Source organism: Acomys russatus, chromosome 19, assembly GCF_903995435.1.
Source record: "Acomys russatus chromosome 19, mAcoRus1.1, whole genome shotgun sequence".
Taxonomy (NCBI): Eukaryota; Metazoa; Chordata; class Mammalia; order Rodentia; family Muridae; genus Acomys; species Acomys russatus.
Window position 1 is genome coordinate 53,865,549 of NC_067155.1, and position 18,265 is coordinate 53,883,813.

At 42.6% G+C, this 18,265-nt stretch overlaps 1 protein-coding gene across 2 annotated transcripts in view; it reads left to right on the top strand.

Annotated features, from left to right (window-relative positions):
- Positions 1-18,265, top strand: part of Atp2a2 (ATPase sarcoplasmic/endoplasmic reticulum Ca2+ transporting 2) — a 56,558-nt gene that overhangs the window by 12,561 nt on the left and 25,732 nt on the right. For both annotated transcript variants that reach the window (XM_051161550.1, XM_051161549.1), the window contains exon 5: positions 45-183. In XM_051161550.1, coding sequence (XP_051017507.1) covers positions 45-183 — 139 coding nt within the window. The remainder of the gene's footprint in view (positions 1-44; positions 184-18,265) is intronic.

The following is an 18,265-nucleotide window of genomic DNA, read 5'->3' on the forward strand; positions in this document are numbered from 1 at the left end:
AACCAGGCAGGTTTATCATACATACTTGGTTTTTCTTTATAAAGGAAAGAAATGCGGAAAATGCAATAGAAGCTCTTAAAGAGTACGAGCCTGAGATGGGCAAAGTGTACCGACAGGACAGAAAGAGTGTTCAGAGAATTAAAGCCAAAGACATAGTTCCTGGGGACATTGTGGAAATTGCTGGTGAGTTGAGTTCATCATTTTCTCTTTTCTTAGATTGTATTTCTAAGGTCTAGAATTTTATTTAGTCTTTTGTGTTTAAACTCTTTTTTAAAAATTTTATGCATATGGGGATTTGCCTGCACGTATCTGAGGGTTGCATGTGTGCCTGGTGCCTACAGAGTTCAGAACAGGGCAGCTAATTCCTTGGACCTAGAGTAAGTAAATGGACCCGTGGGTGCTGGGAATTGAACTCTGGTCTGCCCAAAGAGTGGCCAGCTCTTAACTATTGAGCCATCTCTTTAGATCTGTTTGTTTTTCATTAATTTTGTATACAGTGTTCTGCCTTTACATCAGAAGGCACCAGGTCTCATTATAGATGGTTGTGAGCCACCATGTGGTTGCTGGGAATTGAACTCAGTACTTGTGGACGAGCAGCCAGTGCTGTAAACCTCTGAGCCATCTCTCCAGCCTCATCTTTATAGTCTTAATAATATATGTTTAGAGGTTTGTTATACGAGAAGGAATTTCACTGTGTTATTGAGTCTGGTCTCAAACTCCTAGATGGAAGTGATCCTTCTGCGTCGGCCTTCTAAAAAGGCTTTTGTGTTTTGGATGAAATGACTGAGGAACTGTGGTTAGTGATTAGCTGTGGGTATCAGGTGTGGAACACTAATGTTGGATGTGGAGCTCAGGGCTGAGGTCACAATTTGCTGTAGTGATTAACTGATTAAAGCTGATTGAGTAGTCTGCCTTTTTTTTTTTTTTTTTTTTTTTTTTTTTGAAGTGGGTTCTCAACTCAGGTCTTATTGCTAGTGTGGTACATACATACTTCAATGACTAAGCTCCTCTTTTGATAATGATGTTTGCTTGTGTTTTACTTTTAGGGCAGGGTCTTGCTGGGGAGCCCTGGCTGGCCTCGAACTCAGATTTGTCTTGCCTCTGCCTTCTGAGTTTTGGGGTAAAGCCATGCAATACTTTGCCTGGCACCTCAAACTCCTAATCCTCCTCTTAGGTCCCAGGATTGGTGTGATCTGTCCTGGTTTTGACATAAATGTTACGTGAGATTGTAACTGAAGATGTGCGTTGGTGGCGCATGCCTTTAGTCTCAGTACTTGGGAGGCAGAGGCAGGTGGATCTCCATAAGTTCAAGGCCAGCCTGGTTTACAGAGTCCAGGATAGCCAGGGCTACACAGAGAAACCTGCAGTTGTGGCACATTCCTTTAATCCCAACACTCAGGCGGCAGAGACATGTGGATCTATAGTGAAATCCTGTCTCTAAAAACCAAAAAAGAAAGAAAAAATAAAGATACTGTATCTATCAAACTGAATTGTCATTTCATTTCTGGTTGTTTCATTGGTAGAGTGAATGGAGAAGAGTTAATGCGGAGGATTATTCAGATTGTGGCTTGTTACATCTTTCTGAACCCAGATTAGGTTTGTTGCTTTTATTTAGTGCCTTGGTGTAATTAGATCCTTTTACATTGACCTGGGGAAAATGGGCTTTATCATTATTGTTTTATTATTTAAGACTTCATACTATAGCTGTGTTCTACAGTGCTCATGTCTGAAAGGAATTTGGCTCTTCTAAATACACTTCCATTGGAAAATTCAGCTATTATTCAAGAATAAGGGGACAGTTTGGCTATGTAGCAGTAAGCTAGTTACTGTATTGGCCATGGATGGCCGAATGGTTAGAAGCCCTTACCACGAACCCTGGTAGTGACCTTACTCTGATCCCTTATTTGAACTTGGAAGGAGAGAACCCACTCTGGGAGGCGCGTGTGCTGTGTGTATGTGTATCTGTGTGCGTGAGCGTGCGTGCTTGTGTGTTGGTTATGGTACATTGTATTTTATTTTTGGTTTTTCAGGGCAGAGTTTTTCCGTGTATTCTTGGAACAACTCCCTCTGTAGACCAGGCTGGACTCAATTGAGACCAGCTGCCTCTGCCTCCGGAGTGCTGGGATTAAAGGCGTGCTCCACCACTGCCTGGTTTGGGGCTTTTCCTTTTTTTTCTTTTGTGTTTCTCTGTGTGGCATTACCTGTCCTGGAAAGGCTTTGTAGACCAGGCTGGCCTCAACTCAGAGATCTGCCTGCTTCTCTGCCTCCTGGAGTACTGGGATTACAGGTGTGCATCACCACACCCATCTGTTATTGGTCATTTTAAAAACTGTTTTAGAGGTTGGAGAGGAACCTTGGTGGTAAGAGTGCGTGTTGCTCTTACAGAAGACTGAGATTCCATTCCTGGTACTCAGGTCATTTGGGTCACAACCTCCTAAAACTAATTTCATTTTCAGGACAATCTATCCAACCCTTCTGGCCTCCAAAGGGACCTGTATGCATGTATACATGCATATACACAAGTAAATTGGAAATTTTTGTTTTTTTCGAGACAGGGATTCTCTGTGTAGCCTTGGCTATCCTGGACTCCCTTAGTGGAGACTAGGCTGGCCTTGACCTCACAGAGATCTATCTGCCTGCCTCTGCCTCCTGAGTGCTGGGATTACAGGCATGTGCCACCACCGCCCAGCTGAAATTTTTAATTCTTATGTAATTTCAAAGTTACATGCTTTTAGAGAATTTTCTTATGCCCATACCTAGTATTTCCTATTCCAAATGTTAGTCTTTCATTATATGTGTTTCCATCTGTGTACATGCACGTATTTTTTTTTTTTTTTTTTTTTTTGGTTTTTCGAGACAGGGTTTCTCTGGGTAGCCTTGGCCATCCTGGACTCACTTTGTAGACCAGGCTGGCTTTGAACTCACAGCGATCCGCCTGCCTCTGCCTCCCGAGTGCTGGGATTAAAGGCGTGCGCCACCACGCCCGGCTGTACATGCACGTATTTTATTTGGCTGATCTGTTAGTAGATTGTACTCTGTACTTCTAACCGCTTAACTGTTATGTTTTGTGGGGGCTTCTAGTGTTGGATCACACTTGGTTTTCCTACGTTTGGCAAGTGTTCTTCTAATTGTCAATCAAAAGACATCTTGTTAGCATACAAGGTAATGGATTTCATTATGGAATTTCCTCTTAATAAAATATTTGTGTGTCTTGGGGGGGGGTGGAACATCCTAGAGTGTGTGATGCCCTTTCACAACCTACAGGAGTCTTGGCTTCGACTGTGGGTGCCAGGGATCCAACTCAGACCATCAGGTTTGGTGGCAGTGCCCTTATTTGCTCAGCCAGCCCACCAGCCCTATTGTGGTATTTTCTTATATATGTCATAATATTTTGTTCTAATTTTTCCTTCTGTCGGGTTTTTTCATAGGACAAAAGTGAGCGAGGCACAAGAGGAAATTGTTGTATAGGAAATAGGTCAAACTAGAGAGAGGGAGGCTACAGTTGTACAAGAAATAAGTTGTGCAGTAACATTAACAGTAATACAGGAAGTTTGTGAACAGGAGTTCTTATGTGGAGGGGCATGTCAGTCATCTAGAGCTGCCAGACCATAACTCAAGTACAAACTGGTGTGGCATTGCCTTAAACGCAAAGGAGTAAGGCTTTTGAAGTTTTTGTTTCCCCTAGTGTTGGGTATTGTCCATGCTAAGCAAGGGCCCCAGCAGTGACTTGTATCCCCAGCGGATTGCAGAATTTCTGTGGGGGAGCAGGATGTGAGGTCAGAAGGTAGTGAGTGGCAGGATTTCTGGCTTAAGTGATTGTGTGAATGTGGAAAACATCAAAGGAAGATTGTTTACTGTTTCTCCAGGTTTCCACATGTGAGGTTCTGTGTGACCTCTACACTCATGCGTATCCAGTGTCATCTGTGAATAGTACACTGTCAGCTTCTCTGAAGAACAGTTGAAAATTCCTCTTAGTTGCATGACTTTAGTGTACTGGGATTGCACCAGATACTTAGCTCCAAGAGGGCTTTACCATTGTGCATCAGTACGAGACAGGAGCACTCAGCTCAGAAGCTCTGGCCTGGGACAAGACAGGAGCCCTTGTCATATTTGTTTGTTTGTTTATATTTCATGTGCTTTCCCTGCCTGTTGGTCTGTGTGAGGGAGTTGGATCCACTGGAACATGGCAGGAGTGAGCTGCCATATGGGTGCTGGGAATTGAACCTGGGTCCTCTGGAAGAGTAGCCAGTGCTCTTAACCCTCAGCCATCTCTCCAGCTCCCTAACCAACTCGTGTGTGTGCGCGCGTGTGTGTTTTAAAATTTTTTAAGAAAACATTTATTTATTTTATGCGTGAGTGCTCTATCTGCATGTACACCTACAGGCCAGAAGAGGGCATCAGATCACACTCTAGATAGTTATGAACCTCCATGTGGGTGCTGCGAATTGAACTCAGGACCTCTGGAAGAATGGCCAGTGCTCTTAACCTCTAAGCCATCTCCCCAGCTCATATACATATGTATAATACATGTGTGTATTGTTGTTGTTTTGGTTTCTTGTTTCACCATAGGCCAAGCTGGCCTTGAGATCCACCTGCCTCTTATGTGTTGGGATTAAAGGCATGTGCCACAACTGCTTGGCTAAATATTTTTTTAATACTAATAAAAAATAGCTAGTTAGATACTCAAACTTAAGTTAAATATTCAAAAAAGAAAAAAATGAGCTTTAAATTTAGTTGAATAGTCAATAGTCACTTCCTGTGTTTAAGGCTGTCTGTTTTACCTTGTGCTAATGTGCTTGCTTCTTGAATTTTGATCATTCTAAGAGGTGCAGAACAGAGATAATAACTAGTTTTTACATAGATATTTTGTTAACGGCCGTTCATTTCTTCTTCTTAAGCATGTTGAAAGTTACTCTAATGTTGACCAGAACATGAAATGAGAAGTCACATTTCAGTTTATTGTTGGCTCGGGTCATCACTTTTTAGCATCTTACTGACAAATAATTCACATGCCATACAACCTTCTCCTCCACATTCTGCAGTTTTAGCTGTTGATAGAGGTGTGTAACCATCATTACTCCCAGACTGTGTCTGCTCGCAGAAACTCATCTCCATGAACAACTGCTCCTTGTCTTCCTGCCACTACTCCCTAACAACTTAGTTGGATTTTCTTCTTTTAGACATTGCAATATGATTATGATACTTTGATATCCAGACACATATACATAGAAGTAAAAATAAGTCTTTTAAAAGGCAAATTAAATTTTAATTATTAGCTAATGACAATTGCCTGAACATTACAGATGGCTTTTGTGAACCTTTGAACTATCTAGAACACCAGAGTCATATAAAATTGACTTTGCAAAAAGAACGATAATGGCTCTTTTTTTTTTTTTTTTTCCTCTTTTCTTTTCAAGACAAGGTTTCTCTGTGTAGCCTTGGCTGTCTTGGACTCACTTTGTAGACCTGGGTGGCCTCAAACTCACAGCAATCCGACTGCCTCTGCCTCCTGAGTACTAGGATTAAAGCCGCCGCCACCACCACCACCTTGCTAGCAACTCCTATTTTTAAATGCCAGGGAAATATTGCTGGATGTATGAAAAGAAAAAGTAGTAAAGCTGTATGTATTCTTACAGTAAGGGAACGGAAGTGTTTGTTTTCTGTGTTATCTGTTAATCTGACAAGTGTGAATTAAGCTATACTAGCAAAAAAGTCTCTGCTTTTAGAATTTGCAGTGGCTTTGGTATATGTCCTGGGGACTTATTTATTCAGTTACTGGTTTCATTACTGTTATAAGCAGATGCTGTGTGTCTTAGAAACAGGGTTGATGGTAGCATAAATATACCCCTATGCTATAGCATCCTCTGGAATGAGCCCTAGATTAAAAATGACAGGCCTGCGCAATAAGGATTTCGAACTCACAGAGATCCACCCGCCTCTTCCTCCCAAGTTCTGGGATTACGGGTGTGTGCCACTGCGCCCCGCTAAATGACAGGATCTTATTATAAAATTGCTTTAAACCTTCTGTAACAAATAGTTTTTATATTTCCTAAAATGAAGACTAACTGTTCAGCCATAGAGACATTTTCCAGATTTATTCAGTAATAAAGAGGATTAATTTTTAGTCTATTTAAAGGAAGGAAGGTTTATAATAATGAGATTTAATAGTACAAAGTTAGTCCTAGCACTTGGAAGGTGGAGACAGGAGGCTCTCTTGAGTTTGAGGCCTGCCTGGTCTACACAGTGATGAATTCCAGGACAGTCAGGGCTACTAAGTGAGATCCTGTCTCAACCTCCCAAACCAAAATACACACACACACACACACACACACACACACACACACACACACACGACTTTGCCAGGCAGCTGAGCACAAGGCAAGGTTATGGAATAGATGACCCAATTCATTTAAGAAAACCAATATTACACCTCCCCTGCTACCACCCCCCCCCCATGTGAACTCATAGAAATATCAGGCCTCTACAGGTGCTGGGATTAAAGGCGTGCACCACCATGTCGGGTTTGTTGTTTATTTAGTGTTACAGATGTTTTGTCTGTGTACAGGTGCCACAGAAGCCAGAAGACATTGAATCCCTTCAGACTGGAATAACAGATGGTTGTGGGCCTCTGTGTGGGTGCTAGGGTTTGAACCTGGGTCCTCTAGAAGACCAGTCAGTGTTCTTTACCTCTGAGCCAGGGTTAGGCATCTCTCCAGCCCAGTTTTGTTTTTTAAGTACAAAAACAAGAGCTGCTTGAACCTAATTTTATGGGCAGTTTGATTTTTAGGTATGAAATGGAGCTGGGTGGTTTCTGCATTTCTAAAAGCTCCTAGAAGTCTATCCCAGGGCGCTGTTTGGTTTAAAAAATCGAAGTGTGGGGAGCTGGAGAGGTGGCAGTTAAGAATGACTACTGCTGGGCTGGAGAGGTGGCTCACAGGGTAAGGGCACTGGCTGCTCTTCCAAAGGTCCTGAGTTCAATTCCCAGCAACCACATGGTGGCTCACAGCCATCCACAATGAAAGCACTTGCTATGCAAGGGTGAGGACAAGGGTTCAGATCACCAGCACCCATATACAGCAGGGGATGCATGGCCACTCACCCCTGACCCTGCCACTGCAGGAGGTGAGGCAAAGGAGCCTCTGTAGCAGGCCGCTGCCTACACTAGCTGAAGCGAGCTCTGGGTTCAGCATGGGGTCCTCTCACATCTCAGTAAATAAAGCAGCGAGTGTGTGTGTGTGTGTGTGTGTGTGTGTGTGTGTGTGTGTGTGTGTGTGTGTGTACACACACTCAGGCAGAAACACCCATACATATAAATGAAGTGCATATCTTGTTTTTGTTTGTTTGTTTGTTTGTTTTTTCAGACAGAGTCTCTCTGTGTGGCCTTGGCTGTCTTGGACTTGCTTTACAGACCAGGCTGGCTTTGAACTCACAGCAATCCACCTGCCTCTGCCTTTCAAGTGCTAGCATTAAAGGCATGTGCCACCATGCCTGGCACAAATCTTTTTTAAAAGGCAAAATACTTTAAAAGCGAGTGTAGATATATTAAGAAGCAGAGTGTTTTGAGGTCAAGACCCTTTAACACTCTAAGGACAGCTCATAAGCCCCTGAGAGCTGGGGGACTCTGGAGGTCTCCCCCACCCTCAGACCATGACAGACCAGTTGATCTTGAAGCTTGACCTGATTACATGGCTGGCATTTCCTGATTTCCTGTAATCACTCCTCCCCGCTGCATGACTCAGTGGTAGTCACAGTGTCTGTCAGTATTCCCATTCTTGCCACAGAGATTAAGGTTTTGAAAAAGTAAAAGAAACCATGAGAAAGGGGTGGGTCACGTTTCCTAAGGTATTGTGGCTTGATAAATAAAGTGTTTAGCTTTGCTTGTGCTGGGACATGTAGAAGATTGCGGTTTTGGGAATGTGGCAGGGCTGTGATAGTGGGGTGGTGATTCCTACTACCGCGAGCTTCTGTAACATTGTAGTCGTTAAGAGCACTGGCTGCTCTCCCAAGGGTCCCCGTATTCAGCACCCAGCAACCACATGGTGGCTCGTGACCGTCTGTCATGAGACCTGGTGCCTTTCTGTGGGTAGAAGACTATATAAATAAGTCTTTTTTTTTTTTTAAAGATTGTAGTTGAAAAAAACTGGAAACACCATCATCATAGATGAGCACAAAAATGGAGATTGGGGGTGTCTGTATGCTGTGAAGTACCTTGAAAAGCACCTCATTAACAATCAGGGAATGAAGATAATAGCTTGTTTCTTGTGAAGAGTTATGAGGATGACCTACATAGCCCTTGCAACAGTACCTGGTACAGAGTCTTCTTGGGCAGGAAAGATGGCTCAGCAGATAAAAGTTCCTGGCTGCCACCTCTGACAGCCCGAGTTCAGCCCCCAGTACCTACCCATGTGGTGAAAGAGAAACAACTCCCCCAAGTTGGCCCCCTGACCTCCACTCTTTCTCTTTCATGGAATGTGGGTGCAGCCCCTACCCCTCAGAAAAATGGATCAAAAAAAATTCTCCTGTGCTCATGACGGTGTACGCCTTTAGTATCAGCAGGCAGATCTTTGAGTTGGAGAGCAGCCTGCTCTAAATAGCAAGTATCAGGCTGACCAGAGCTACTAGTGAGACGCTAATTGAAAAAGAAAACAAAACAACTTCCCAGAGTTCTCCAATGGTGGTTATTATGCTGCCAGTAGAGTGGTAACAAGAACTGTATACGCAGGCTGGAGAGATGGCCCAGAGGTTAAGAGCACTGCTCTTCCAGAGGTCCTGAGTTCAATTCCCAGCAACCACATGGTGCCTCACAACCATCTGTAATGAGATCTGGTGCCCTCTTCTGGCCTTTAGGTTTACGTGCAGGTAGAGCACTGTATATGTAATAATAAATCTTTTTTTAAAAATCTGTTTAAGCTAATGCAAAGATCTGGGTTTTGTTTTAGTGATGCTTAAGTGTGCTGTACACAAAGAAAATTCAAACGGGTAAATACTGTTGACTAAGTATATTGTTGAATGGTAGAAGAGAGGGGTCCTAAATGGGCTCACCCTTAAAAGAACATTTTATTTTTATAATTAAAAAAAAAGTGTTGTAGGCCTGGCCTGGTGGCACAGGCCTTTAATCCCAGCACTCGGGAGGCAGAGGCAGGCAGATCACTGTGAGTTTGAAGCCAGCCTGCTCTACAAAATGAGTCTAAGACAGCCAAGGCTACACAGAGAAACCCTGTCGGGGTGGGGGGTGGGGTGGAGGATCTTGAGGCTGAAGAGGTGGTTTGGTGGTTTTTGTTTTTTGCAGAGGATTAGATTTGGTTTCTAGCATCCAGTTGGTGGTCCACAGCTCTCTTAATGCAGTTCCCAGGGGATTTGATGCCTCTTACTGACCTCTGTGGGCACCAGGCACAAGCATAATGCACATGTGTACATGTAGGCAAAACACTTACACACAAAAAAGTAAATATTTTAAAGTCTCTTGCCAGAAGCCCTAATACTGTGCCTGCTAACCTTTCATGTCTTATGTACCTCTACGTGTGATTCGTGGATTACCTTGGCTGCCTCTTGTAATTGAAAACATGCCTGCATAGGATTGACTGTGCTGTTTTTAGTCAGGTATAAGATATTTTCTTTAAAAAAAACAAAACTTGTGTTTTTGTTTAGTGTTAACTGTAGTAAACAGGTATTATATTGAGTCTCATTGCATCTTGATTTTTAGTTACTTTCATTGCTTGTAGATTTGATAATTAGTTAGTGTGTTGTGCTACTCCACTTCCTTTTTCACTACTGGGGATTAAACTCAGGGCTCTTTCAGTTGTCCAGGCATCCTTTGAGCTTATGATCCTTCTGCCTCAGCCTCCTGAGTAGGTGTTATTACCCACCTGGGCCACCAGGCTGGTCTTCTGGAAGTCTCTTAAATGTGTGAGTGTGTTTTATTCATCAAATATTTTTATAAAGACATTATTTCATATTTGTGTTTTTCAAAAGCCATAGTGGGAACAAATAGAGTGCTATAGTACTTTGTAATGTTTCTTCCCTGATCATGTTGAGCTCTAGAACAGTTTTAATTAAGCAAGTGGGCTCTTAAAAGTAAAGAATACAATTAATTCTGCATAACCACAAAATTTAAGAAGTACAAATTAGCTCTCAGGCAGAAGCAGTCAGATCTCTGAGTTCAAGGCCATCCTGGTCTACCAAGAGAATTTCAGGACAGCCAGGGCTATAGAATAAAACCCTGTCTAGAAAAAACAAAAGAAAATTAAAAAAAGAAAATTAATTTATTATTACTTGTTTCAAGACCCACTTAAACTCAAAAGCGAATATCATTTGTAAGACGGTTTCTGATCTTAATTTTTTCTCTTTGAAAAGACTTGTTATTTTTTGATGTATATCAAATTGAAAATAAAGGTTTGGTGCTAGAGGGATAGCTTTTTTGGTAAAGGTTCCTGCTGCCAAGCCTGATGGATCCCTGATTTCTGCAAGTTGTCATCTAACTTCCACTCAAAGACTATGGCATGGCACACAACTAAATAATAAAAATGTAATTAAAATAAATAGTTTATTTTTTCTTTGAGATCATGTTAGTCTGTGTAGCCCTTGCTATCTGGAACTCAACTATGTAGATCAGGCTGGCCTCAACCTGCCTCTGCTTCCCGGGTTTTGGGATTAAAGGCATGCACTGCCGAGCCCTGCTAAAATAAAAGTACTTTTTATTCACCCACATACATGTATACTTAGAAGAACATTTTCTTTGAGTATATCAGTATTTATATTTAACTTAAGTAGAAGAAGATGCTCCTTGTAAGGTAAAGAAAACTTGCATTCAATTGTAAAACATAGCAAAGTAGGGTGTCATGTCGTGTCTCTCTCCCCCTCCCCCCCCCCCCAACAGCGTCTCTCTGTGTAGCCTTGGCTGTCCTGGACTCACTTTGTAGACCAGGCTGGCCTCCAACTCACAGCGATCCGCCTGCCTCTGCCTCCCGAGTGCTGGGATTAAAGGCGTGCGCCACCACGCCTGGCAAAAAAAAGTAGTAATTTTTTAAATTTACTCTTAACTGTATTCTTGGTAACCTAACCTTTAAATTGTATTTTTGTTGAGAGTGAAATTGATACTGTTACAGGAAGGAAAGCACTAGGAATTGAAGGAGCCAAGAACTACATGCGAGCAGTGTCAGGTGTTAAGCAAATGGAAGGTGGTTTATGACAGATACTCTTGTTCTTCCTGCCTCAACCCAAAGAGGGGAAAAAAACGTGGAGGGAAAAAATTGCAGAGCACTCCCTTGGCAAGAATAAGAACTTTCCACTATCACTTGCCCTCAGGCGCTGACCAGCCCCGCCAGGGAACATTACTGCATGTGAGCGGCAGCCATGCCTTGCCTGCTTCCCAGGCACAGCCCTGTCTGAAACTCCAATTAGCCTGTGGTGTGAAGGAAATTGTCATTATTCCTGTGAAAAATATTAGGTGGGTCTTTTCTTTCGTTGATTTTTTTTTTTTTTTTAAACTCCTTAATAGATCTGCCTCCTTGTGTGAAAACGAAACAGACCCTTAGTGAAAGAGGCGAAGCTGTCAGTCATAGCAAGTTAGAGGAAGTCTTCCATTAATTGAGCTTCCTGAAGCAAAACTCTCTTTACTTCCTGTCTGTAAAACAAGGTCATGGCTTGGCCAAGATGATGCAAAGGTTCTGCTAAGAGAATGCTAGAGCATGGTAGGTTATAAAAACTAACTAGGGCCGTAATCCCAGCACTCAGGAGGCGGAGGCAGGAGGATCTCTGTAAATTCGAGGCCAGCCTGGTCTTGAACTTACAGAGTCCAGGACAATCAAAACCCTGTCTCATAAAACCAAAGTAAATAAAATAAAATATTAATTTGTGTATCCTTCCTTCATGTTTTTCCACAAAGAGGCAATCTTGTAACGGGAGCAGAATAATCATACAGCTTTAAGATAGCTACTTCCACACACCTGTGATCCCAACACTCGGGAAGCAGAGACAGGTGGATCTCTGAGTTCGAGGACAACCAGGACTACAAGAGAAACCCTGTCTCAAAAAAAGATAGACACTTCCTAAATACTAAGACATTAGACTCTCACTCTGGAGCTAATATTTGTGGTATGCAAGAAAAGTAATAGAGGCCATTCTAAACAAGCCCTTTGTGGAATTTGTGAACCTGTGGCTATAAGTATTTTCCTTATATTAGTTTCTTTCTTTCTTTCTTTTTCTTTCTTTCTTTCTTTCTTTCTTTCTTTCTTTCTTTCTTTCTTTCTTTCTTTCTTTCTTTCTTAAATGTGCTCACTGTGTGTGCCTACCTGCATGCGTGTGGTCTCCTACAGTGTGGGTCTTGAGGATTGGACTCCAGTTGTCAGGCTTGGTGGCAAGACAGCTAAGCTGTTGAGTCATCTTGCTAGCCCACCGTGTATTACATTTTTTACACTTGATCTTAGCCAAAAGGCTGAGAAGTGAAGTAAGAAATAGTCAGCAGATGAAAATGAAAGAATAAACTCAGTTCAGCCCTGCCTGGCCTGGAGCTCACTTTGTAGTCTGGGCTGTCTTTGAACTCCATGGAGCGCCACCTGCCTCCTGAGTGCTGGTATTAAAGGCATGGACCACCATGTCAGGCGTCAGGTGTTCCCTCTATTTTTGAGTCTGATGTTTTTGTTTGTTTGATTGTTTGTTTTAAAGATTTATTTATTTATTCATTATGTATACAGTGCTTTGCCTGCATGTACACTTGAAGGCCAGAAGAGCACACCAGATCTCATTATAGATGGTTGTGAGCCACCACATGGTTGCTGGGAATTGAACTCAGAACCTCTGGAAGAGCAGCCAGTGCTCTTAACTGCTGAGCCATCTCTCCAGCCCCTGATGTATATTTTTAACCTGTCTCTTAAACTGTTTACTGAAATTCCTTCTGGATCCTATCCCTGTCACCACTCCATCCCACACAAGATGAAGTAAAAACAAGACACTTTTTCAAATGTGCTAGTGCACACCTTTAATTCCAATATGGAAGAAGTAGGCAAGTCTTTGTGAGTTCATGATCAGTCTGGCTCACATGGTGAAACCTAGGACAGCCACAGCTCATGGAGACCTTGTCTTAAAATCTAACAGACAAGCAACAACACTCTTTGGAGTCACTCTAGACCCCAACACTTCCAAACAGTATTCTCTCTGCCAGCAGGAAGTTGCCAGACAGAAAACAGCACCCATATCTTTTATATATAAAGGAATTGGGAATAAAGGAAATCCCTCACCCAAACACAAAGGCCATAAAATAGAGTCCAGGGCTTCAAAAATTCTGCTGCCCATGGAATTTCAGAAAGAAGTCAGTCCCTATCACACCCTCCAAAGCCTGGAGGTCCAAAACCAGCTAGCCTGACTTACCGCCCACCCAGCAACTTGGAAAGCAAAGCAAGCATTTTCTTGGTTTGGTGAGGCTAACTCTCAGAAACTCTCCCACTACAGATTCTCCCTCGGCAATGGTCATATACTTGGAAGGCAGAGGCAGGTGCATCTTTAGGCCAGGGTTTGAGACCAGCCAGGGCTACATAAAGTGAGAGACCGGGGGGGGGGGGGGGGGGGGGGGGGGGGGGAGGCAGGAGAAGAGAAAGAGAAGAAAATATACCTGGAAGCCTTTTTAAGGAGGCTCTAATCATATCAGCATCTAATTGACAGTTTAAGAGACAGAGTCCTGTTGGATCCTTTTTTGGCTCTGAGTCTAGCCTTTAATGGGTGAGCCATCTCTTCCAGCCCTTATTGGATCCTTTTTATAGTATTGTCCAGGGATAGCCCAAAGCATCATTTGGGTATTCTGAATTTTTCCAAATCTGTGAGTTTGACTGGATATCTGGTAGGTTCCTTGGAACCTGAGAGGTTAAAATGCAGAAAAACATATTGGAATTTAAGAACATAGAGTTGTTTTGGTATTGGTTTTTAGCTTCAGGTAATTACTGCAGTGTTGAATTGGTCATTTCATATATATATATATATATATATATATATATATGCGCAACATTTTAAAAATTAAGATAATCATATGAAGAAGAAAAACTAGAAATAACATCTCATGGTTAAGTATGATGTCTGAGGATGAGACATGAAACATACTGACCTAACCCTGACCATTTCATTCCTGGTTTTCTGCTGGCTGCTTAAGACCATGGAGGTGGCCAAAATTAATCTTTTTTACTGTCAAGGCCAGTTGGAAGATGTGGTGGTCCTCTCATCATGCGGGCACGAGAGGACCTTCAGGCCCCTGGAGTCTTTGTTTTTACCCAGTAGTGTGTCTGTGTGAGGATAAGTCAAAGGCCTTGCTTAACAGCTGTGTCACAAGGGACTGTATAGGAAATGTTTCTGTTGTTGACCCTCTCTTTGGGGACTGAACATTGATTAGAATTCACCACATGAGGTTTCCCTGAGTCCCTTTGGCTACAGAACATTTCAAGGGATCCTCCACAGTATCCTGGGGCCTAGCAGACTAGGAGCAAGGTGAAGGTGCTCCTGTTCATCCCTCTGAGCACATCAGTGTAGGTCTCCAAGTAGAGATTATTGACCATCCAGGACGTCAGTAAAACCAGTATACATAGCACTAAAACCAGACTTCTTACTACTGCTTCTTCTTCCTCCTCCTCCTCTTCCTCTTCTTCATTTATTATGTATACAATGTTCTGCCTGCATGTCTGCCTGCAGGCCAGAAGAGGTCACCAGATCTCATTATAGATGGTTGTGAGCCACCATGTGGGTGCTGGGAATTGAACTCAGAACCTCTGGAAGAGCAGACAGTACTCTTAACCTCTGAGCCATCTCTCTAGCCCCTAAAACCAGACACTTTTAAACAAACTTTGATTACACACTTACACATGTTTTAGATAGTTTTTAGTTGTTGATCTTTGACCTTAGATACTTTGATACCATAATACAACATCTCAATTTCATCCTTAAATAATAACTCTGAGCTTCATAGTTTTCATAAGCTTTCTACTTTTCCATTCTGGAAACATCTAGCTATGTAGATAGTTTTTCTTCATTAAATTTTCTTTATTAATAAATACAGTCTTTTAAACATTTTGTTTACTGTTTTCTGTTCTTAACAACATGAGAACATGTTTTTGAGAATTTTTCCTTGGGGAGTGAATCCTAGGCTTACTTAGAATTGACAAAGGGTTACTAGGAGGAGGTGATCCAAATGCAGTCACACTGAAAGTCTGTACCCAGTATGTGTCAGGCTTCCCCATGGCCACATGCACAGGCAGATCTCCCTTTCTCTAATCTTCTAGGTCCTCCAGAAGATCTTGAGACCTTGTGTACTTAAAACCTGATTATAAAATTAGCTGGGATGCCTTTGTCAGTCTCCTCTTTCTGTGAGGGAATCTAACATTAACCTGCTCCACAGTGATCATGAAGATGGCAGTTGTTTAACTTAGAGCAGAAGCCCTATATTCTAAGAAACAGACACACATTTGCTTTTAACCTTATCTTTAGTAGATCAAGGTGAGAAGCACCTGCTCTCAGTAGATTTTTCCCCCCTAAGCTATAAAATGGCTTAAGATTTTGTTGCTTGGCCATAATACAAACCAAGGTAATCTCATGTAGGGGAAGTAGGTCCTCAGTGTCCAGTGTAGATGGGTTGGTCCCAAATAGTAGCTGAACGGGTGACACCTGCTAAGAAAACACGAGGCTCTTGCCCTGAGATATGTTCTGAAAGTTTCCCCTGTCTTAGGATTTGCCTGATTTTTTAAAATAACTCTAAAAATATGAATATATATTTAAGTATGAAGCAAACACTATAAACAGTGTTACTTTGGGTATTTGTGTTAGTAAACATCAGTAACTACATGAAACAACCATTTTATGGGCAGGATTGAAAGGGTCTCTCTAGACAAGAGTTTCATATTTTCTTTTTCTTTTTTGTTTTTGTTTTTGTTTTCTGAGACAGGGATCCTCTGGGTAGCCTTGACTGTCCTAAACAGGTTTTGTAGACCAGGCTGTCCTAGAACTCACAGTAATCCACCTGCCTCTCTGCCTGCCAAGTGCTGGGATTAAAGGTGTGCGCCACCACTGCCTGGCTTAATTGGACCTTTTGTGCAAAAGAAAAAGATCAATGAGCCAGCAGTTCAGCCCTGAGGCATAGAGAGGGCAAGTTGCAGGAGGTTAGGGTAGAAGAAAGTGGGCAATGGTAGGTTGTGTAGGTGGGGGATGGGGGAAGAAGTGTGTGGCGAGAGGCGGGGTGGGAGAAAAGTTTGATAGGGAGGGGAGACTGTAGACTGTCACTGGAGATGTTCATTCAACATTGTTTAGTCAACAGTTAAGTTAGTAACAACACTGCAGAGTGACAGCCTTCATATTAGGGAAGATTTTATAACGCCATCTTCATTAGCTGTATGTGCTGGTACTACTTCTACCTTACTCTAATGTTGATTGTGTTATCCAGAAATTTTGACTTGTGTATTTATTGCTGGGTGTGGAGTCTCAGATTTATAACCTCAGCATTCCGGAGGACAACAAGAAAATCTAAACTTGAGATCTTGTTTCAAAAAAAAAAGCAAGGATTTGTAGTAGCTCAGCAGTGCGTTAGAGAGCAATTGCCTAACACATTCATGGCCTTGGCTTTAGTCTTCTGCAGTACTAAAATGGGGGTGGAGTATAGCATTAGTTCTTTAATTAGAAACACCACCTGCAAGCCAGGTATGGTGGTGGTTCAGCCAGCCCTCGGGGAGGCAGAGGCAGATGGTCTACAGAGTGAGTCCAGGACAGCCAAGGCTACATAGAGAAACCCTGTCTCTGTAAAACAAACAAACAAGACACTCATTACCTGCTCTAACAGAGGACGCAGGTTGGGTCCTAGCTAGCACCTATGTCAGGCAGCTTCCAACCAGCTGCAACTGTAGCTCAAAGGAATGTGTGGTGCCTCTTCTTTGGCCTCCATGAACACAACATACTAGGAGCACAGACACAAATCTCGTTTCTCTTTCTTTTTTTCTCCTACCACTTTTTTTGAGGAGACAGGGTTTCACTTTGTAGCCTTGGCTGTCATGGCAAGAAACAGGTTGACCTCGAACTTAAGAGATCCACCTGCCTCTGCCTCCTGAGCGCTAGTGTTAAAAGTATGCACCCTCATATTTGGCCCTTTCTGTTTATTGTGATGTGTGTATAATGTATGTGCACATGGTGGCTCGGTGTGCTACAGTGTGTGAGGTTGGTTCTCTCTTTGCACCATGAGATCCAGTGATTAAACTCAGGTCCTCAGCTTTCTCTGTGAGAGCTTTACCTGATGAGCTGGCTTGTCAGCATTAGACATTTTTTTCCCCTTTAATTATCTGTATAGGTGTTTTGCCTATACAGAAGAGAGGGCATGGGATCCCTTGGAATTGGAGTTAAAAGCAGTTATGAACCACCATGTGAACGTGGGTGTTGAATCCAGGCTGTCTGAAAGAGCAGCCAGTGCTCTTAACCTCTGAGTTCTTTCTCCGGCTTCCCTAGATGGAAATTTGTAAATAAAGTTACTGTGTTGTATGCCCTATCAGTTATAATGCAGAGCATGAATGACATCAGCTGTAGATTGCAAGCACCTCTGTAGCACATTGGATAAAAGTCTTATCTGCAGCTCCCATAGGAGATTCATTACATAAACCAACTCAGACATCAAAGGAACACATGAAATTTTTCCATGTAGAGTAATAATACTTCCAGTTGACCTTGTATTCATTTCATAATGTTGAAAAGCACAGGAATCTGATTAATTTATGACATATAGAAATAATAGCTAGGGCAGTGTGGTGATGACATATCCACTAGGGCACTTGGGCTGAGCAAGAGGATTGCCACAAATTCAGTGCTGGCAAAAACCCATTTTAAGAAAACAGGACCGCAGATCTCTATGCGTTCGAAGCCAGCCTGGTCTACAGAGCAAGTTCCAGGACAGCTAGAGCTGTTACACAGAGAACCCCTGTCTCGAAAAGAAAACAGGACCATGCATTCAAGGACAGGCCACATGCACAGGAGAAGTTGACCAACATAATACTAACTCAATGGTATTTTGGGGCAGGGTGGTTGTTTTTGGTTTTTGGGGGGTTTTTTGTTTTTGTTTTTCGAGAAAGGGTCTCTTCTGTGTTAGCCTTGGCTGTCCTGCACTTGCTTTGTAGACCAGGCTGGCCTGGAACTCACATCAATCCCCCTGCCTCTGCCTCCCAAGTGCTGGGATTAAAGGCGCAAGCCACCACGCCAGGCTTTGCTTTGCTTTTTGTTGTTTTTGAGACAAGGTTTCTTTGTGTGGCCTTGGCTGTCC